Source organism: Aquarana catesbeiana, linkage group LG07 (genome assembly GCF_042186555.1).
Source record: "Aquarana catesbeiana isolate 2022-GZ linkage group LG07, ASM4218655v1, whole genome shotgun sequence".
Taxonomy (NCBI): domain Eukaryota; kingdom Metazoa; phylum Chordata; class Amphibia; order Anura; family Ranidae; genus Aquarana; species Aquarana catesbeiana.
This window is the reverse complement of record NC_133330.1, coordinates 291,679,018-291,695,530: the sequence shown is the minus strand read 5'-3', so window position 1 is coordinate 291,695,530 and position 16,513 is coordinate 291,679,018. Positions and strand designations below refer to the sequence as shown.

At 39.9% G+C, this 16,513-nt stretch overlaps 1 protein-coding gene across 2 annotated transcripts in view; it reads right to left on the bottom strand.

Annotated features, from left to right (window-relative positions):
• The window catches only part of TUT4 (terminal uridylyl transferase 4), a 105,278-nt gene that overhangs the window by 56,093 nt on the left and 32,672 nt on the right, over window positions 1-16,513 (bottom strand). For both annotated transcript variants that reach the window (XM_073593525.1, XM_073593526.1), the window contains exons 2-5: window positions 15,529-16,165; window positions 13,705-13,850; window positions 3,050-3,166; window positions 241-418 (exon numbers count right to left, since the gene is read on the bottom strand). In XM_073593525.1, the coding sequence (XP_073449626.1) occupies window positions 241-418; window positions 3,050-3,166; window positions 13,705-13,850; window positions 15,529-16,072 (985 nt within the window). In that variant the 5' untranslated portion in view covers window positions 16,073-16,165. The remainder of the gene's footprint in view (window positions 1-240; window positions 419-3,049; window positions 3,167-13,704; window positions 13,851-15,528; window positions 16,166-16,513) is intronic.

The following is a 16,513-nucleotide window of genomic DNA, read 5'->3' as shown; positions in this document are numbered from 1 at the left end:
TTCAGCCTGCCCATACATGGGTTAAATCTCGGCTGGTCCCTGCTGAACCAGCCAAGATTTGAGCAGTCTATGGCTGGCTTTAGGCCCAAAAAAAGCCTCAGTATATCCTTTCTGCACCTTCCCTACATAGTAAAGGTGGACATCCTGTAACTCAAAACAGACAACAGACAACAATAATTCAAAAATACTTGCAATGGCACCATTTCCACAATCCCCATAACATTTTAACAAGAAACCTACCAGGCAGTTTAATCTGGATAATTTTCTCCATCTCGCTCACAATTTCCTGCCTGCACAGAAAGTCCTCCTGAGATATCCCATGTTCCTTTGCTACATTTGCCAAAGTGACTCCCAAGGCAGCTATCTGGGCCGCTGAAGGAGGCGGAAGAGCTCGCAGTTCATTCTCTTCCTGCTTTTCCTAAACAGCAAAACATATAAAAAAAAAAGTAATTATCACACAATAAAATAACTGACACACACATTGGAGATCAAAATTCATATAGTGCATAAACTATGGGTAACAAGAAGAACCAACTCTATTCTAAAAAACGTACAATTCTAGAACAACTGCTACTGGTAAACTCTAGAGCAAAGTTTTACAATATTTTGCAGGAAATAAACTTGCAAAGAGAATATCAACCCTTCTAAAGCGAAGCTCACATTGTAAAAAAACATAAAAGCTAATACATTAAAGTACAGGAAGTCCCCAAGTTACGAACATCCGAATTGCGAACGACTCCTGCGAGCACATTCGACGGACCCTTTGCGACGGCGGGCACATTCGACGAAACATCGGAAAATTACTTATCTGCCGTTCTGCCAATGCTGTTCCGACTTACGAACATATTCGACTTAAGAACAAACCTACAGTGCCCGTTCGTAACTCGGGGACTGCCTGTATATGCTTAGACAGGACGTTTTTTCCTTTAATTTTTTTTTTTTTTGGATTTGGAAAGGTTAAGTTTATTTTTTTCTGTCTGGGTGCTGTTAAGATTTGTTCTTGCTTCCTGTGCTGGAGATTCACAAGTAAAGCTGGCCATAGATAGATTGAAATTTAGCAAGCTCATCAGGGACCAGTAAAATTTCGATCCATCTATTGCCATGGCCACTCCCGTTCGAGAGGAGTGGATTTAATGATCCACTCCTCTCAAACCGAACAGTTGGTATATTTTCAACCCCAGTGGGTTGAATGAAAAAAAAAAAAAAACTGAAGAGTTCGTGAGGAGCTTGCTGTACTAACTATCTGATGTTAGTACATCAATCTCCCCACTGAGCTATTGTGTTCTGACAGGGGGACTGTCGTACGCCCATCAGATGCTCGTTTTCCAGCATGCCCATTCGACAGAAGCTGGCTTCTGTTGGACAGGCTGGTTCACACACAGGCCGAATGTCAGCCGGATTCTGTTGGTCATTACCAGCTGATATTCTGCCAGTGTCTACCAGGCTCAAGTTCATGCGCATGTGCACACATGGACACTCCCTGTGTACATTGAGAAGCTAAATTTACAGACAATCCTACCATTAGTATGTAAATGTAGAGTACAATTGCCTTTGTTGCCCAACAAAACACTTATCTTTTAGCAAACATAACACAGAAGACACTGCAAAGGTTGCAAAAACACAAAACATTTACCATGTGGTAATGCAATCACAGAACTAGAAATTGTAAATAATTAGTTAAAAAGATGTTTAGCAACTAAAAAAAAAAAAAAAAAACAAAACAAAAAAAAAAAAAACATACCCATAGTACAGAAACATAATAAAGATAAAAATCTGGATTGTATAAGCATCCATGCAGGCTGACCATTCATTCAGTCATTTAATACAATATGAGGTTATTTTTTAAAAATAACATCAACTGTAATATTTATCGTTCCAAAAATGTTTGCTGTTTGTTGCTACTATATTCAATTTCATGCTCAACGGACAGCCATTTTTCATCACTGTGAATGACTTCTGAAGCTAAAATGCTGGATTTTTCATTATTCAGTTTGCATCCACTCATGAACATCTGTATAAGTGTAATAGACCTACATCTTCTATGAAAGCATTAGTCCACCTGAGAAAATATAGAATATATATATATATATATATATATATATATATATATATATATATATATATATATATATATACATATACATATACATATACACACACACACATACATACACACACACACACACACATACATACATATATACACACACACACATATATACACACACACATACACACATACATACATACATACATATATACACACACACGCGACTACCTTAACTAACACAAACATCATAGGATTAGATGAAAACTGTTCATAGTAGAGATGGAATAATGATGGCCATAGACATGATGCGGACTTTATCCAAATAATTCAAGGGCCTCCGTGTTTCTGATGGACCAAAGACTGCAACATATAACCTGGGCAAACAAACTAAAACAAGACAGGCCTCAACCATTCCTGAACAGCTTTAGCGTTTTAAAAGGATAAACTTGATTTGATTGTAGCCGTATTAGTGCAATTGTGACAGAGAAAATTGAGTACTGTCTGTGATAAATTCTTCTTAAAAATTTGTGTATCAGTACTGCTGGGACCTTGAAGAAGGGGACATACCCCGAAAGCTTGTCCTGAAAAATTGTATGTTAGTGCAAATAAAAAAAGTATCACAGACAGTACTCAATTTTCAAAGAATAAACTAAAATTTAAGCAGAAAACACATAAAACACATAATGGCAAATGATCAGCATATATAGTCCCAGGAGGAAAAAAATATTACTTGCACCGCGAGCATAATCTTTTTCTCATCACACATTCTTCGGATCGGTTTTAAATGAAGGTTCATTCTTTCAGGTCTATGACCACCATTGGAGTAAATTCTAGAAACCACACCAGATCAATGGCTACTTACCAATTCCTTCACGACGAACAGCTGTTGTGCAGTATAATAGACACCAGTGACACACATACTGAAGCTCACTTAACACAAACAGGCTGCAAATCTACGTCTCGCAGATACAGACAGAAAAGCACCGGAGCTAACTTTACCAGGATATTCTTTTTGTGGCGTTTCTCCTTAATGTGCTTGTGAGCCCCCTGTACGTTCTCGATGTGTACGGAGCACAGCTTGCATAGATACTGGCAGTTGGAGAAGTCTGGAGATCTCTGAAAAGAAGTGTGAGAGGGTGGGGGCTGGTGAACATCCTGCACAATTACAATCACAAAAGATGCATTTCACATTAATTGTCTTACAGACGGGGTGATCAGTCTGTGGTCTGCACCTCCCACCTGCCCTTCGTGTGTGTCATCAGTCTAACGGTTGGAGATCACATGACCAGAGAATATGAAAAACGACTACTCAGGTAATATACAGAAGATGCTACTACAGTAAAACCTTGGATTGTGAGCATAATTTGTTCCAGAAGCATGCTTGTAATCCAAAGCACTTGTATATCAAAGCAAACTTCCCCATAAGAAATAATGGAAACTCAAATGAGTCGTTCCACAACCATTTATTCATAAGTCCTTCAGTTTATAGTCCATAAAAAAAGATTATAGCAATGTGATAGGTTGTGTAATAAAGTCTGGCTTAGATGAACACACTCTCTGCCTGCATTCACTTTCTTTTTTTCTTCCTTGAGCCCGGGTTCACACCTATGCGAATTAGAGGTGCGTTTCCGCACCTCTAATTCGCATAGCAGGAGAATGTGACTGGCTCCCTATGGAGCTGCGGTGCGCACTGCACAAAAACGCTGTGCGTCTTTGGCTGCGTTTCAGGGACGCACAGCGCTCCTGTGCGATCCGCAGCCCGTTGTGGTGTGAACCCGGGCTCATTTTCAGTTGATGATCCTGCCACTTCCTATTCTAGGGGAAAAACTACTGTGTCTATGGAGGAGCAGCGTTGTCACCCTAGAACATTAAGTGTGTTTAATGTAAGCCTCAAAGTGTATCAAAACCCAAGAACAAAAATGTAATACATTGCAGTGTGTTGGGGCTAAAGAAACCTCACCAGTTCCCAATAACATGCTCTAAAGTCCACAGAAGTGAACTGGGTAAGGTGGACAAGTGCAAAAGGCATAGAGGACAATTTACAAGCTCACTGGATTACTGACAAGATCAACAGATATTTCTGAACTTTAAAGGATCACTAAAGATACATTTTTTTTTTTTTTTAAATAACAAACATGTTATACTTACCTCCACTGTGCAGCTCATTTTGCATAAAGTGGCCCCGAACCTGGTCTTCTGGGTTCCCTCGGTGGCTGTCTCGGCTCCACCCCCCCCCCCCCCCCACAAAGACTCAACACTTTCATGCGAAAGTGTTGAGCGCTTGCGGGCGCGCTCCCGTGATACAGCCGGCGGCCATAGCCGCTCACTGTATCACTCAGCCCCGCCCCCTGGCGCACTGCGTCATTGAAAGTGATTGACAGCAGCGCGAGCCAATGGCCAGGCTGAGTGACGAAGAGTATGTCGGGGGCAAGCGCGGGACTTTCGAGGGGTCAGGTAAGTAAAAAACGGGGGGCTGGGGGGGCCGGTATTGTCAGATGTTTTTTCACCTTAATGCATAGAAAAAAACTTTTACCTTTACAACCCCTTCAAAGAGGGACTGCAGTCTGCGCACATAATTTGTACTAAAAACTTCTTCGCCATTCTGAAGCTTCCCTCCAACCGCTTTGCATATTATTTTATATATACTGCTATTCTGTACTTGCCAAATATGATGCAAAAATCTCCCTCCACTTAGTCTTGGCTGCAACCATTTTAACTGTGGGCAGCTGAAGCTGCTGCCTGTTCACTACCTGGATTTACACAGACACACAGAGGCACACTGCAGCACTCATTGGCCCTCTTATGACTCACCCCCCCACTCCCTTCCTGGTAAACTCTCAAGAGCGTGTGAGAGAGAGAGCTGTGCGTGATGTCATAAGCCTAGGCTTTTTTTCACCAGACAAGAAACAGGAAGTGGGCTGTATAAGGTATTTACTAGCAGAAAAAAAAAAAATTTACTATCCAAAGTTAAAACAAGAACAGAAGATTTAATAGATGAAAAGATGAAAAAATGACTTAAGTTCAACTTTAAGCATGTTTAAAGTGACAAAACATATGTATGTATTGAATATAATTTTGTGCCCAAACTGTCCATCCCAGTGCATGAAAAGCACATCCATCCCAGCGTGGTCAGTTGACTTCTTTGCATTGTACTTGGGAGCATAGCCTGCCTGTATGCCAATGGTCAGACTTCTACTGGCATGCTCTATGCACAGTTCTTCACTGGGAAGATCAGAGTACTGCGTTTTCTCTGCCTCCTGCTGTCATGCCACCCTGGAATCTCTACTCCTCCTCTTTTAAGCTTAGTACACATGATGAGATTATCAGACGAATAATCATCCGTTTTTGTTTTTTTTTGCATGCTAGTTTCCATATCGAAAATGAATAGGTTACTAAAGTACGAAAATTCTCGCCCGACAGGTTAAAAATTTGTAAGTGATGCATTGTAATTTATTTGTATTGTATTTTTGGGCGTAAGCTGTGCTGATTAAACGAAAATCCTACAGTCTGGTATGGTGCAAGAAAAATGTTCGTGTTTGTCCCTTTGGAAACTATAACGAAAGCTGTGTATGAACGATCAGATTATTGTACAATCGATACGAAAGCGGCATTTTTTGTACGATATTCGGATTGTGTGTATGGGTCTTAAAGCTGGTCATAAATAGATCGAAATTTGGCTGGTTCATCAGGATCCACCAGTGGGCAGGCTGGTTTTACAGAGATCGATCTCTCGATCAACTTCTGTACAACCAGCCTGTTGGAAAAATTGTGCTCGATCAGCGGCGCAGGCTATCACCAGGGGTGCCTATGAGTGTATTTTGACGGCGGGGGAAGCCTCCCCTCTGTCAGAATACAACAGCTCCATGGGAGGGATTCCTCCATCCATCTCAAATGTGTGGATGGGGGGAAATCAATTCATTTTCTTTTGTTCAATCCGCTGCTTGAATGAAATAAAATTAATCGTGTATGGCCTGCCTGAGGCTGGCCATAGAGATTTGAACCATGTATGAGCAGGCTGTACCAATGTGATCGATTAGGCGGGCAGAGACACGCAGCAGCGGCTGTTTTTTATCTTGATGTTCGTTTTTATCTGAATGTTTGTTTTCTTGTACCTTGATGCAAGTGCATCTTATTAAATCTTTTTTAAAAGTACTGTACGGTCTTCACTATATGCTGCCCTCTATTCCTTGGTGAGGTTATCCTCATGATTGGGAGAGACCCTTTTGATTGCTGGATGTCCTGGCCATTTGGGAGTATGTGAGCGGTGTCAGATGCAAGTTCTGCCATGTGATTGAGCCATATCATATAATGATATGAAGACCAGAGAGTGGAGCCTGGATCATTGCAGAGAGATTAATACATGCCTGCTTTTTACTGATTTCTGGTAAGGAGATTGGATTGACACATGGTGGGGTGTGCCCTCTCTTTACATACTGAAGATGGTGAAGGAATTCCATCTTTTCCTCTTCTGATAGACTGTTTACAAATTTGGATCAGCGCCGCATGTGGACTTTTATTTATGATTATTTGCTCATCGACAAATTGTACTGGCTGCTTATTTATAGGATGATGATCACTGCACAGTAGCACTGATACCTACCTGTCTTTATTAGGTACAACCAGCCTGCTGGATCTTTAATGTGTATCGCTAGCAGCTGCTTTAGCCCTCTGTTGGCTGAAAACGATTCAAAAGGAGCGCAAAACGAACTGCACTCCTGTAATCCATAGGAGAAGTAGCCAAAAAAGCTTTGTCTATACTTCTCCTTTAATTTTATGACTTTTTATGACTAAAGTTCCACTTTAATCAGAAGTAGCAGTGAAGCAAAACCTTTGTTTAGCACTGCAAATATAGGAGTTAAAGGTTATGTATAAACTGAGCAAATATGATTGTCTACATATAAATATACAATTATAGAAAAAGGCTTTTCAAATATTACCAAAATTGATGAGTGTTTGTAGTATGCTGATTAATTTAGCGTGCATTTAAGAAAAGCATTTTAAAAAGTTAGACGTTCCCTTAGGGCAAGTACAGCCATGGGGGGGGGGCTCATAAGTAGCAGCTTCAATCCACATCCCATGTCATATTACAATGAGTAGGTGGAGTTATTTAAACACCTTGTTTCCAACACTAAAAGACATTTGAAAAAGGTGTACAATCTTGTACTGATTGAGATGCAAAATCAATCCGATTACTACTACTAGGACTATTATGATAATTAGGTACTATTTGAGTTGAAACAAGTAGTCTATACTAGTGGTTCTCCACCCTGTCCTCAAGTAACCCCCCCCCCCCAATTTGGCCATGTTTTGGGAATTTCTCTTTAGATAAAATAGCTGTCCAAAATACCAAGCCATTGACTCTGAATTAAAGCACCTGTGCAAGATAAAAGGAAAACCTGCAAACATGGCCTGTTGGGGGTACTTGAGGACAGGGTTGAGAACCACTGGTCTATATGAACAGCTAAAAAAAGAACTTCAGAAAGGCCTATGCCTGAAAGTTTATGCCTAAACTCTCCCCTTAAATTTTTTTATGTAAATCCTAATGACTAAAATCTCATTTAAAAACATTCACTTTTTAAGCATATCTAAACAACAAAAAATGTAATATACCACAGCTTACCAGTCCTTATTCAATGTACAAGGGAAGATGACCACAATCCAGGTTGCAAAAGATGAAAACTTTATTCCATAAAATTCATAGTAGATATAAAAAAAAAAACATTCATGATACACTCCCGATACAGATGAACCGCAGCATGGTTGACACGTCTCACGAAAAAAAATTAGCTTAAATCGTAACCTTCAGGTTAATCAGGTTATGATTAAGCAAATTTTTTTGTGAAACGTGCCAACCATGTTGCGGTTCATCTGTATTGTGAGTGTATCATGAATATGTTTTTTTTATTCATCTACTATGAATTTTATGGAATAAAGTTTTCATCTTTTGCAATCTGGAGAGCGATCATCTTCTCCTTGTAAATTGGATTACTCGCCCAGACCACGGACTGGACCGCCACCCAGTCATTAGAAGAAACATTTCACCCGGAGAGGTGTGACCTCCTCTGCTTTTGTATGCTTCAACTCCGTTACCAGTCCTTACATTTGAAAGGTGCATTTGTTTTCTTTTATCAGGCGTCCTTCCCCTCTATTTTCCCTGGAAATCCTGTAAAGAGCACACTTCATGTTCTTGGGTGGCTACGCTTACTCACACCACTGTATCTATGGAGAGAGCCATGGTTGTCACCCAGGATTGGATTTCAAACACATCTTCCTCCCTTCATCTCTATTAAATAAATTGTAGTTTACATAATGAAGATAACGTGTTTTATGCTTCCAGTTCGGTTCACAGGAAGTGACAAGAACACTGCACTTCTGGCAATATCAACAAATGTTCCCTTTACTAGCTGAAAATGTAGCCGACACTTCTAAGGACTTGTAAGCTGCGTATTACAATCTTATTCCGGGGTTTAGATATCAAATTGAATTTCAATTTTTTTGTATTTTTAAATCTGCAGCTTTCATCTAAATTATACCTAGTGATCCTACCACGACGGTTGTTCTGCAGGTACTTCCTGTTATAGGGTGACAATGTTCTATGTCCGTCTACCAGTTGTGCCTTTATATTGTCTACCTGTCACACGGGCTTGCAATGGAGACTACAGGTGGCCATTTCAACATACAATATATAATGCTGACAATTTACACAGTGCTTTACATAAATTGTAGACACGTGCACTGCCGAAAAATTATTTTGTTTCATTTTTTTTTTTCCCCTGAAATATGAAATTCATAAAATTAAAAAATAAGAAAGAAAAATCCGAAAATTCGAAAGAACTAAAATTCTAAATAATAACTAACTAATAATAACTAAACTATTAAACTATAGGTATTGGAATTTCCTTTCAAATTTGGCTGTTAATGAACGTAACGAATACAAATTTATCTTAACCACTTACGGACCGCCTGCCATTGTTATACGTCGGTACTTTGAAGAAGAATAACGTTGTTGTGGCAGCAGCTAGCTACCATAACCCCGGTATCCTCTTCTTCAGCGGGCGGTCTGCTTTCAAATAAAAGTGGTCTCTGCTGCGGATTCGCCACAAGATCACTTTTATTGGTGGCGGGAGAGGGCCCCCCCCTCCCGCCGCACTCAGGTACCCTCCGCTGCTTACCGGAGCCGTTGGTAGCGGCGGAGGCGAGCGGGTCCTCTCCCTGGCTTGGTATGGAGACGAGTGAGGGGAAGATGGCCCCCGCCATCTTCCCCTAACTTTAATCAGAAGTAGTAGTGAAGCAAAACCTTTGTTTAGCACTGCAAATATAGGAGTTAAAGGTTATGTATAAACTGAGCAAATATGACTGTCTACATATAAATATACAATTATAGAAAAAGGCTTTTCAAATATTACCAAAATTGATGAGTGTTTGTAGTATGCTGATCAATTTAGCGTGCATTTAAGAAAAGCATTTTAAAAAGTTAGACGTTCCCTTAGGGCAAGTACAGCCTTGTGGGATTAGGCATGGGGGGGGGCTCATAATTAGCAGCTTCAATCCACATCCCATGTCATAATACAATGAGTAGGTGGAGTTATTTACACACCTTGTTTCCAACACTAAAAGACATTTGAAAAAGGTGTACAATCTTGTACTGATTGAGATGCAAAATCAATCCGATTACTACTACTAGGACTATTATGATAACTAGGTACTATTTGAGTTGAAACAAGTAGTCTATACTAGTGGTTCTCCACCCTGTCCTCAAGTAACCCCCCCCCCCCCCCCCCAATTTGGCCATGTTTTGGTAATTTCTCTTTAGATAAAATAGCTGTCCAAAATACCAAGCCATTGACTCTGAATTAAAGCAAAGCACCTGTGCAAGATAAAAGGAAAACCTGCAAACATGGCCTGTTGGGGGTACGTGAGGACAGGGTTGAGAATCACTGGTCTATATGCACAGCTAAAAAAAGAACTTCAGAAAGGCCTATGCCTGAAAGTTCATGCCCAAACTCTCCCCTTAAATTAATATGTAAATCCTAATGACTAAAATCTCATTTAAAAACATTAACTTTTTAAGCATATCTAAAAAACAAAAAATGTAATATACCGCAGCTTACCAGTCCTTATCCAATTTACAAGGGAAGATGATCGCTCTCCAGATTGCAAAAGATGAAAACTTTATTCCATAAAATTCATAGTAGATATAAAAAAAAAAACATATTCATGATACACTCCCGATACAGATGAACCACAGCATGGTTGACAGGTTTCACAAAACAAATTTGCTTAAATCGTAACCATCAGGTTATGATTAAGCACATTTTTTCGTGAAACGTGCCAACCATGTTGCGGTTCATCTGTATTGTGAGTGTATCATGAATATGTTTTTTTATTCATCTACTATGAATTTTATGGAATAAAGTTTTCATCTTTTGCAATCTGGAGTGCGATCATCTTCCCTTGTAAATTGGATTACTCGCCCAGACCACGGACTGGACCGCCACCCAGTCATTAGAAGAAACATTTCACCCGGAGAGTTGTGACCTCCTCTGCTTTTGTATGCTTCAACTCCGTTACCAGTCCTTACATTTGAAAGGTGCATTTGTTTTCTTTTTATCAGGCGTCCTTCCCCTCTATTTTCCCTGGAAATCCTGTAAAGAGCACACTTCATGTTCTTGGGTGGCTACGCTTGCTCACACCACTACTACTGTATCTATGGAGAGAGCCATGGTTGTCACCCAGGATTGAATTTTAAACACATCTTCCTCCCTTTATCTCTAATAAATAAATTGTAGTTTACATAATGAAGATAACGTGTTTTATGCTTCCAGTTCGGTTCACAGGAAGTGACAAGAACACTGCACTTCTGGCAATATCAACAAATGTTCCCTTTATTAGCTGAAAATGTAGCCGACACTTCTAAGGACTTGTAAGCTGCGTATTATATCTTATCCGGGGTTTAGATATCAAATTGAATTTCAAATTTTTTGTATTTTTAAATCTGCAGCTTTCATCTAAATTATACCTAGTGATCCTGCCATGACGGTTGTTCTGCAGGTACTTCCTGTTATAGGGTGACAATGTTCTATGTCCGTCTACCAGTTGTGCCTTTATATTGTCTACCTGTCACATGGGCACGCAATGGAGACTACAGGTGGCCATTTCAACATACAGTATATAATGCTGACAATTTACACAGTGCTTTACATATATTGTAGACATGTGCACTGCCGAAAAATTATTTTGTTTCATTCTTTTTTTTTTTTTCCCCGGAAATACAAACGTCGTAAAATTAGAAAATAAGAAAGGAAAATTTGAAAGAACTAAAATTCTAAATAATAACTATTAAATTATAGGTATTGGAATTTCCCTTCAAATTTGGCTGTTAATGAACGTAACGAATACAAATTTATCTTAACCACTTACGGACCGCCCGCCATCGTTATACGTCGGTACTTTGAAGAGGAATATCGTTGTGGCAGCAGCTAGCTACCATAACCCCGGTATCCTCTTCTTCAGCGGGCGGTCTGCTTTCAAATAAAAGTGGTCTCTGCTGTGGATTCGCCACAAGATCACTTTTATCGGTGGCGGGAGAGGCCCCCCCCCCCCCCGACGCACTCCGGTGCCCTCCGCTGCTTACCGGAGCCGTTGGTAGCGGCGGAGGCGATCGGGTCCTCTCCCTGGCTTGGTATGGAGACGAGTGAGGGGAAGATGGCCCCCACCCGTCTGCGGAAGCGACATCAAAACGTCACTTCCGCCCATAGCTCTTAAAGAGACATTTTTTATTTATTTTTTTTTTTTTAAATGACATTAACTTTTTTTTTTGGGTAATTATGAGATATTTTAGTGTAAATATGAGATATGAGGTCTTTTTGACCATAGATCTCATATTTAAGAGGTCCTGTCATGCTTTTTTTCTATTACAAGGGATGTTTATATTCCTTGTAATAGGAATAAAAGTAACACCATTTATTTATTTTTTTAAAAGAATAGTGGAAAAATAAAAGGTAAATTAAATAAAAAAATTTTTTTTTTTTTTTTAAACTCGCCCTGTCCCGCTGAGCTCATGTGCAGAAGCGAACGCATACGTGAGTTGCGCCCGCATATGAAAACAGTGTTCAAACCACACATGTGAGGTTTCGCCACGATCTTTAGAATGAGAGCAATAATTCTAGCCCTAGACCTCCTCTGTAATTCAAAACCTGCAACCTGTAGAATTTTTTAAATGTCGCCTATGGTGATTTTTAAGGGTAAAATTTGTTGCTATTCCACAAGCGGGGGAAATTTTGAAGCATGACACGTTGGGTATCAATTTACTCGGCGTAACATTATCTTTTACAATATATAAAAAAACTGGCTAACTTTACTGTTGTCTTATTTTTTAATTCAAAAGAGTGTATTTTTTCCAAAAAAGTGCGCTTGTAAGACCACTGCGCAAATACAGTTTGACAAAGTATTGCAACGACCGCCATTTTATTCTCTAGGGAGTTAGAAAAAAATATACATAAATGTTTGGGGGTTCCAAGTAATTTTCTAGCAAAATAAACTTTTTAACTTGTAAACACCAAATCTCAGAAAGAGGCTTGGTCCTTAAGTGGTTAAGTTACGAACTATCCGAAATAAAGAATGCCGCATCTAAACGAATGGAATGGAACGAAATTATAAATAATAATACCTTTTTATTATTATTTATTATTATTATTAATTTGTTACGTTCCATTTATTTAGATACAGCATTCGTTATTACGGATAATTCGTAACTTTGGATAAATTCGTATTCATTACGTTCACTAACAGCCAAATTTGAAAGGAAATTTCAATACCTACAATTTAATAGTTAGTAATAGTTAAGTTATTATTAGTTAGTTATTATTTCAGATTTTCAAATTTTTGGGTTTTTGAATTTTGGGATTTTCGTTCTTATTTTTGGATTTCCGAATGTATGAATTTTCGAATATTTGGAAAAATTCTGAAAATTTGAAAATTCAGATATTTCCGAATTAACAAATTTGTCTAAATTTGGTAAAAAACTAATTTGGAACTAAACGAATTGCACGTGTCTAATATATTGCACATTCACAGTCGGTGAATCATCAGTCCCTACCTCACACACATACATATACTAGGAACAATTAAGACACGAGCCAACCAGCATGTCTTTGGCGTGTGGGAAGAGTACCCAGAGCAAACCCTCACGTACAGGAAGAACATGAATACCCCATGTAGGTCGTGTCATGGATGGGATATGAACTGATGACCTGGATACTACAAGGCAGAAATGCTAAGCACAAGGCCAATAAGCATTTTTGCTCTTTGGGTTTAGATACACCATAAATGTAAGGGTTAAGCTGGCAATACATGGCTTGAATTTTGGATGATTCCTGCTGAATTTGCCAAAACTTTGAACCATGGGTGGTCCTGATGGCCAAACAGTGACTGCATCCTACCAGACGTAGTCACTATTGGGGTATTCAAGCAGCTGCAGGTGTTGCAGCTGCTTAAATACAATTGCCAAAAGTGAGGATTCTTCTATGTATGTTGTTTAGTGTGGATGGTGATATCCATTACATATCTCTCGTTCAGCCCTTGGTCTACACTTTCGGCAGGAAACATTCGCTGCGTTGTATATAAGCACACAGTGACCAAGGAACACAATATACCTTCTCTAGGCGATGAATATAGTCCCTCTCCAACCTCTCCTCTGCTTGTTTCAGGCCCAGTTCTTGGTCCGCTAACATGGACTCATCTGTGGGTACTGCGTCTTCTTGAACAGGCTCTGCATTGGGACTATTCTCTGCAGCTTTACCTGAACAAAGGGAAAAAAAAAACACAACAGAAGAGCATATTATAGAAGACAATCAAATACATGACGGGGGCTTTAGAGATGGATCTCAAAACTAACAGCCACCCACATAGATGGCACCACATACATCAATAAATAAGAATCTTTTATATCTTTCATAACTTCTATTTAGTACACAAAAACGTTTTATCATACACTATATTACCAAAAGTATTGGGACACCTGCCTTTGCACTCACGTGAAATTTATTGGGATCCCAGTCTGTGTCTGTAGGGTTCAATATTGAGTTGGCCCACCCTTTGCAGCTATAACAGCTTCAACTCTTCTGGGAAGGCTGTCCACAAGGTTTAGGAGTGTGTCTATGGGAATGTTTGACCATTCTTCCAGAAGCGCATTTGTGAGGTCAGGTCACTGATGTTGGAAGAGAAGGCCTGGCTGGCCGGGACTGCGGAGGATGGAGGTGGATCAAGAGCAACCGTGATAAAGGAGACCCCACTTTAAGGGGTAGGCACATGAGATCTAATATTAGGTCAAAAAAGGTGAGAGCATATGGAAGCTGGTGATGGGATAAACGCACGTGGTGATATGAATCTAAGTGAAGGAATATAAACGCACCAAGGATTGACATTCTTTTGGCATCTTTATTATTGTATAAATATAAGAACAATAACATAGAATTGCTATCATATGGCTATATTTGGGACTTTATTTGTTTATTTTTTTATTTCATTTATATTTGTGTGGTATATGCTGCATTATTATAGGACTATTAGAAAATTGCACATTATTCTTGTACTGCGCGACACTGTTAGGGGGTTTAATTATATATTCAGTACACTTGGGAACACAAGTAGTATCAGCAACAGTAGGGACACTAGTCTGTTTTTGTTACAAATAATCACAGATTGTAGAATTGATTCACTATATACATTGTTTTAAGCCCACAGGGGTCTCCAAACTATGGCCCTCCAGTTGTTCAGGAACTACAATTCCCATCATGCCTAGTCATGTCTGTGAATGTCAGTTTTTTTTACAATGCCTCATGAGACATGTAGTTCCGCAACAGCTGGAGGGCCGTAGTTTGGAGATCCCTGTGGGGATTCATTATTTATCACTAATCTCACTTTTAATAAATAACACTACACTTTCTGTTAGAGCCCTTTCACATTGAGCCGTGGGACGCATTAGAGATAAAGCGCCGCTAGTTTTATTGTTGTTTTAGAGGTGCTTTTCAGCCACTAGCAGGGCGCTTTGCAGGCACTTTGGCAGCAGTGCCTATTCATTTCAATGGGCAGGGGCGGTGGAGGAGCGGTGTATACGCCGCTCCTCCACTGCTCCAAAGATGCTGCTTGCAGGACTTTTTCTAACGTTCTGCAAACGCACCACCCCAGTGTGAAAGCACACAGACTTTCACAAAGGGGCTGCAGGGGAGGCGTTTTTCTGGCGCTATTTGTAGCCCTTTAGTGCCTGAAAAACGCCCCAGTGTGAAAGGGGTCTTAGACTAACATACAGTAGTAGCACCACACTCTCGCTTTAAGTATCTGTGCTAAAGTCTTGTGTTTTTATATTTTAATGGGTGTGTAGATTTCACTTTTAATTAAAAGGAGCAGAGGTGTCATACTTTGAATTATGAACCAAGATGCAATAGAATTGTGACAACAAACTTCTGCTGTGTACTCACATGGAGGTGGAGATGATGTCAGAGGAGAGGTCTCTTGATCTGAAATTGGCTCCGTTTGATGATCTGAAGGTACAATGTCTTCCTTGGTCTCCAGACAGCTTTCTAGGGAAACCTGCTTTTGAGAAATTAGATTCTGACTTTCAGGGGCTTCTCCAGCCTCTTTGGATTGTGGGCCACCTTGCTCTGACCCAGTGGTTCTTGGCTGACTGAAGTTCCCAGCTTGTGGCGAAGAGGACCTTTTAGATCTTGCATTACACGAGTTCTGATGGCCTTGCCCTTCATTTGTCGAGCCACTAGTGCAATTAACAGAGTTTTCTTTGCAGACCCTGGAGTCTGCGGCAGTCACGTCACATGATTCTGTCAGTTTCCCCTTCTTAACAATGATTGGAGAGCTGAGGTCCCCATCCCGACCCAGCTTACCATTCCCTCTATGTTTGTGCTTTTGGTTGTTTACTACTCGCGTGCCTCTGCCATCCCCACGGCCAGCACGTGCCAGTGGCTTCCTAGACTCATGGTTGGCTGGTTTGGTGACATCATCCATCATTCCAAGATTATCTTCAGACCATTGAAGAAGAGTTCCTCAAGTCACAGCAGCAGCTTCGAATACCTGCTGGACACAGCGTACCAGCCGACCTGTCTGTGAATGATAATTAACGTTTAAATTATTACACGATTCATCTCAAGTTCTTTTTATATTAACATTCAGTTTTAAACAAAATTTAACCATTTTTAATCTAATTTAACCATAGCACGTTACATAGCACTTTAAAAACAACTGAAGGAAAACTATAATTCCATATGGTTATTGATTATGTTACACCACTTCTCCATTGGTTGATGATAGACAGCCTCTCTTTATAGGAATGAATGGGATTTTTTAAGGAATGCACATAAAAAGCAGTCTGGTCAAGAGAGTTTGCAGCAGTGGTTGTGCAACTCCTTGTTATTTGCAGATAGTGGATCTAGGAAAAGCATGCAGAGGTCA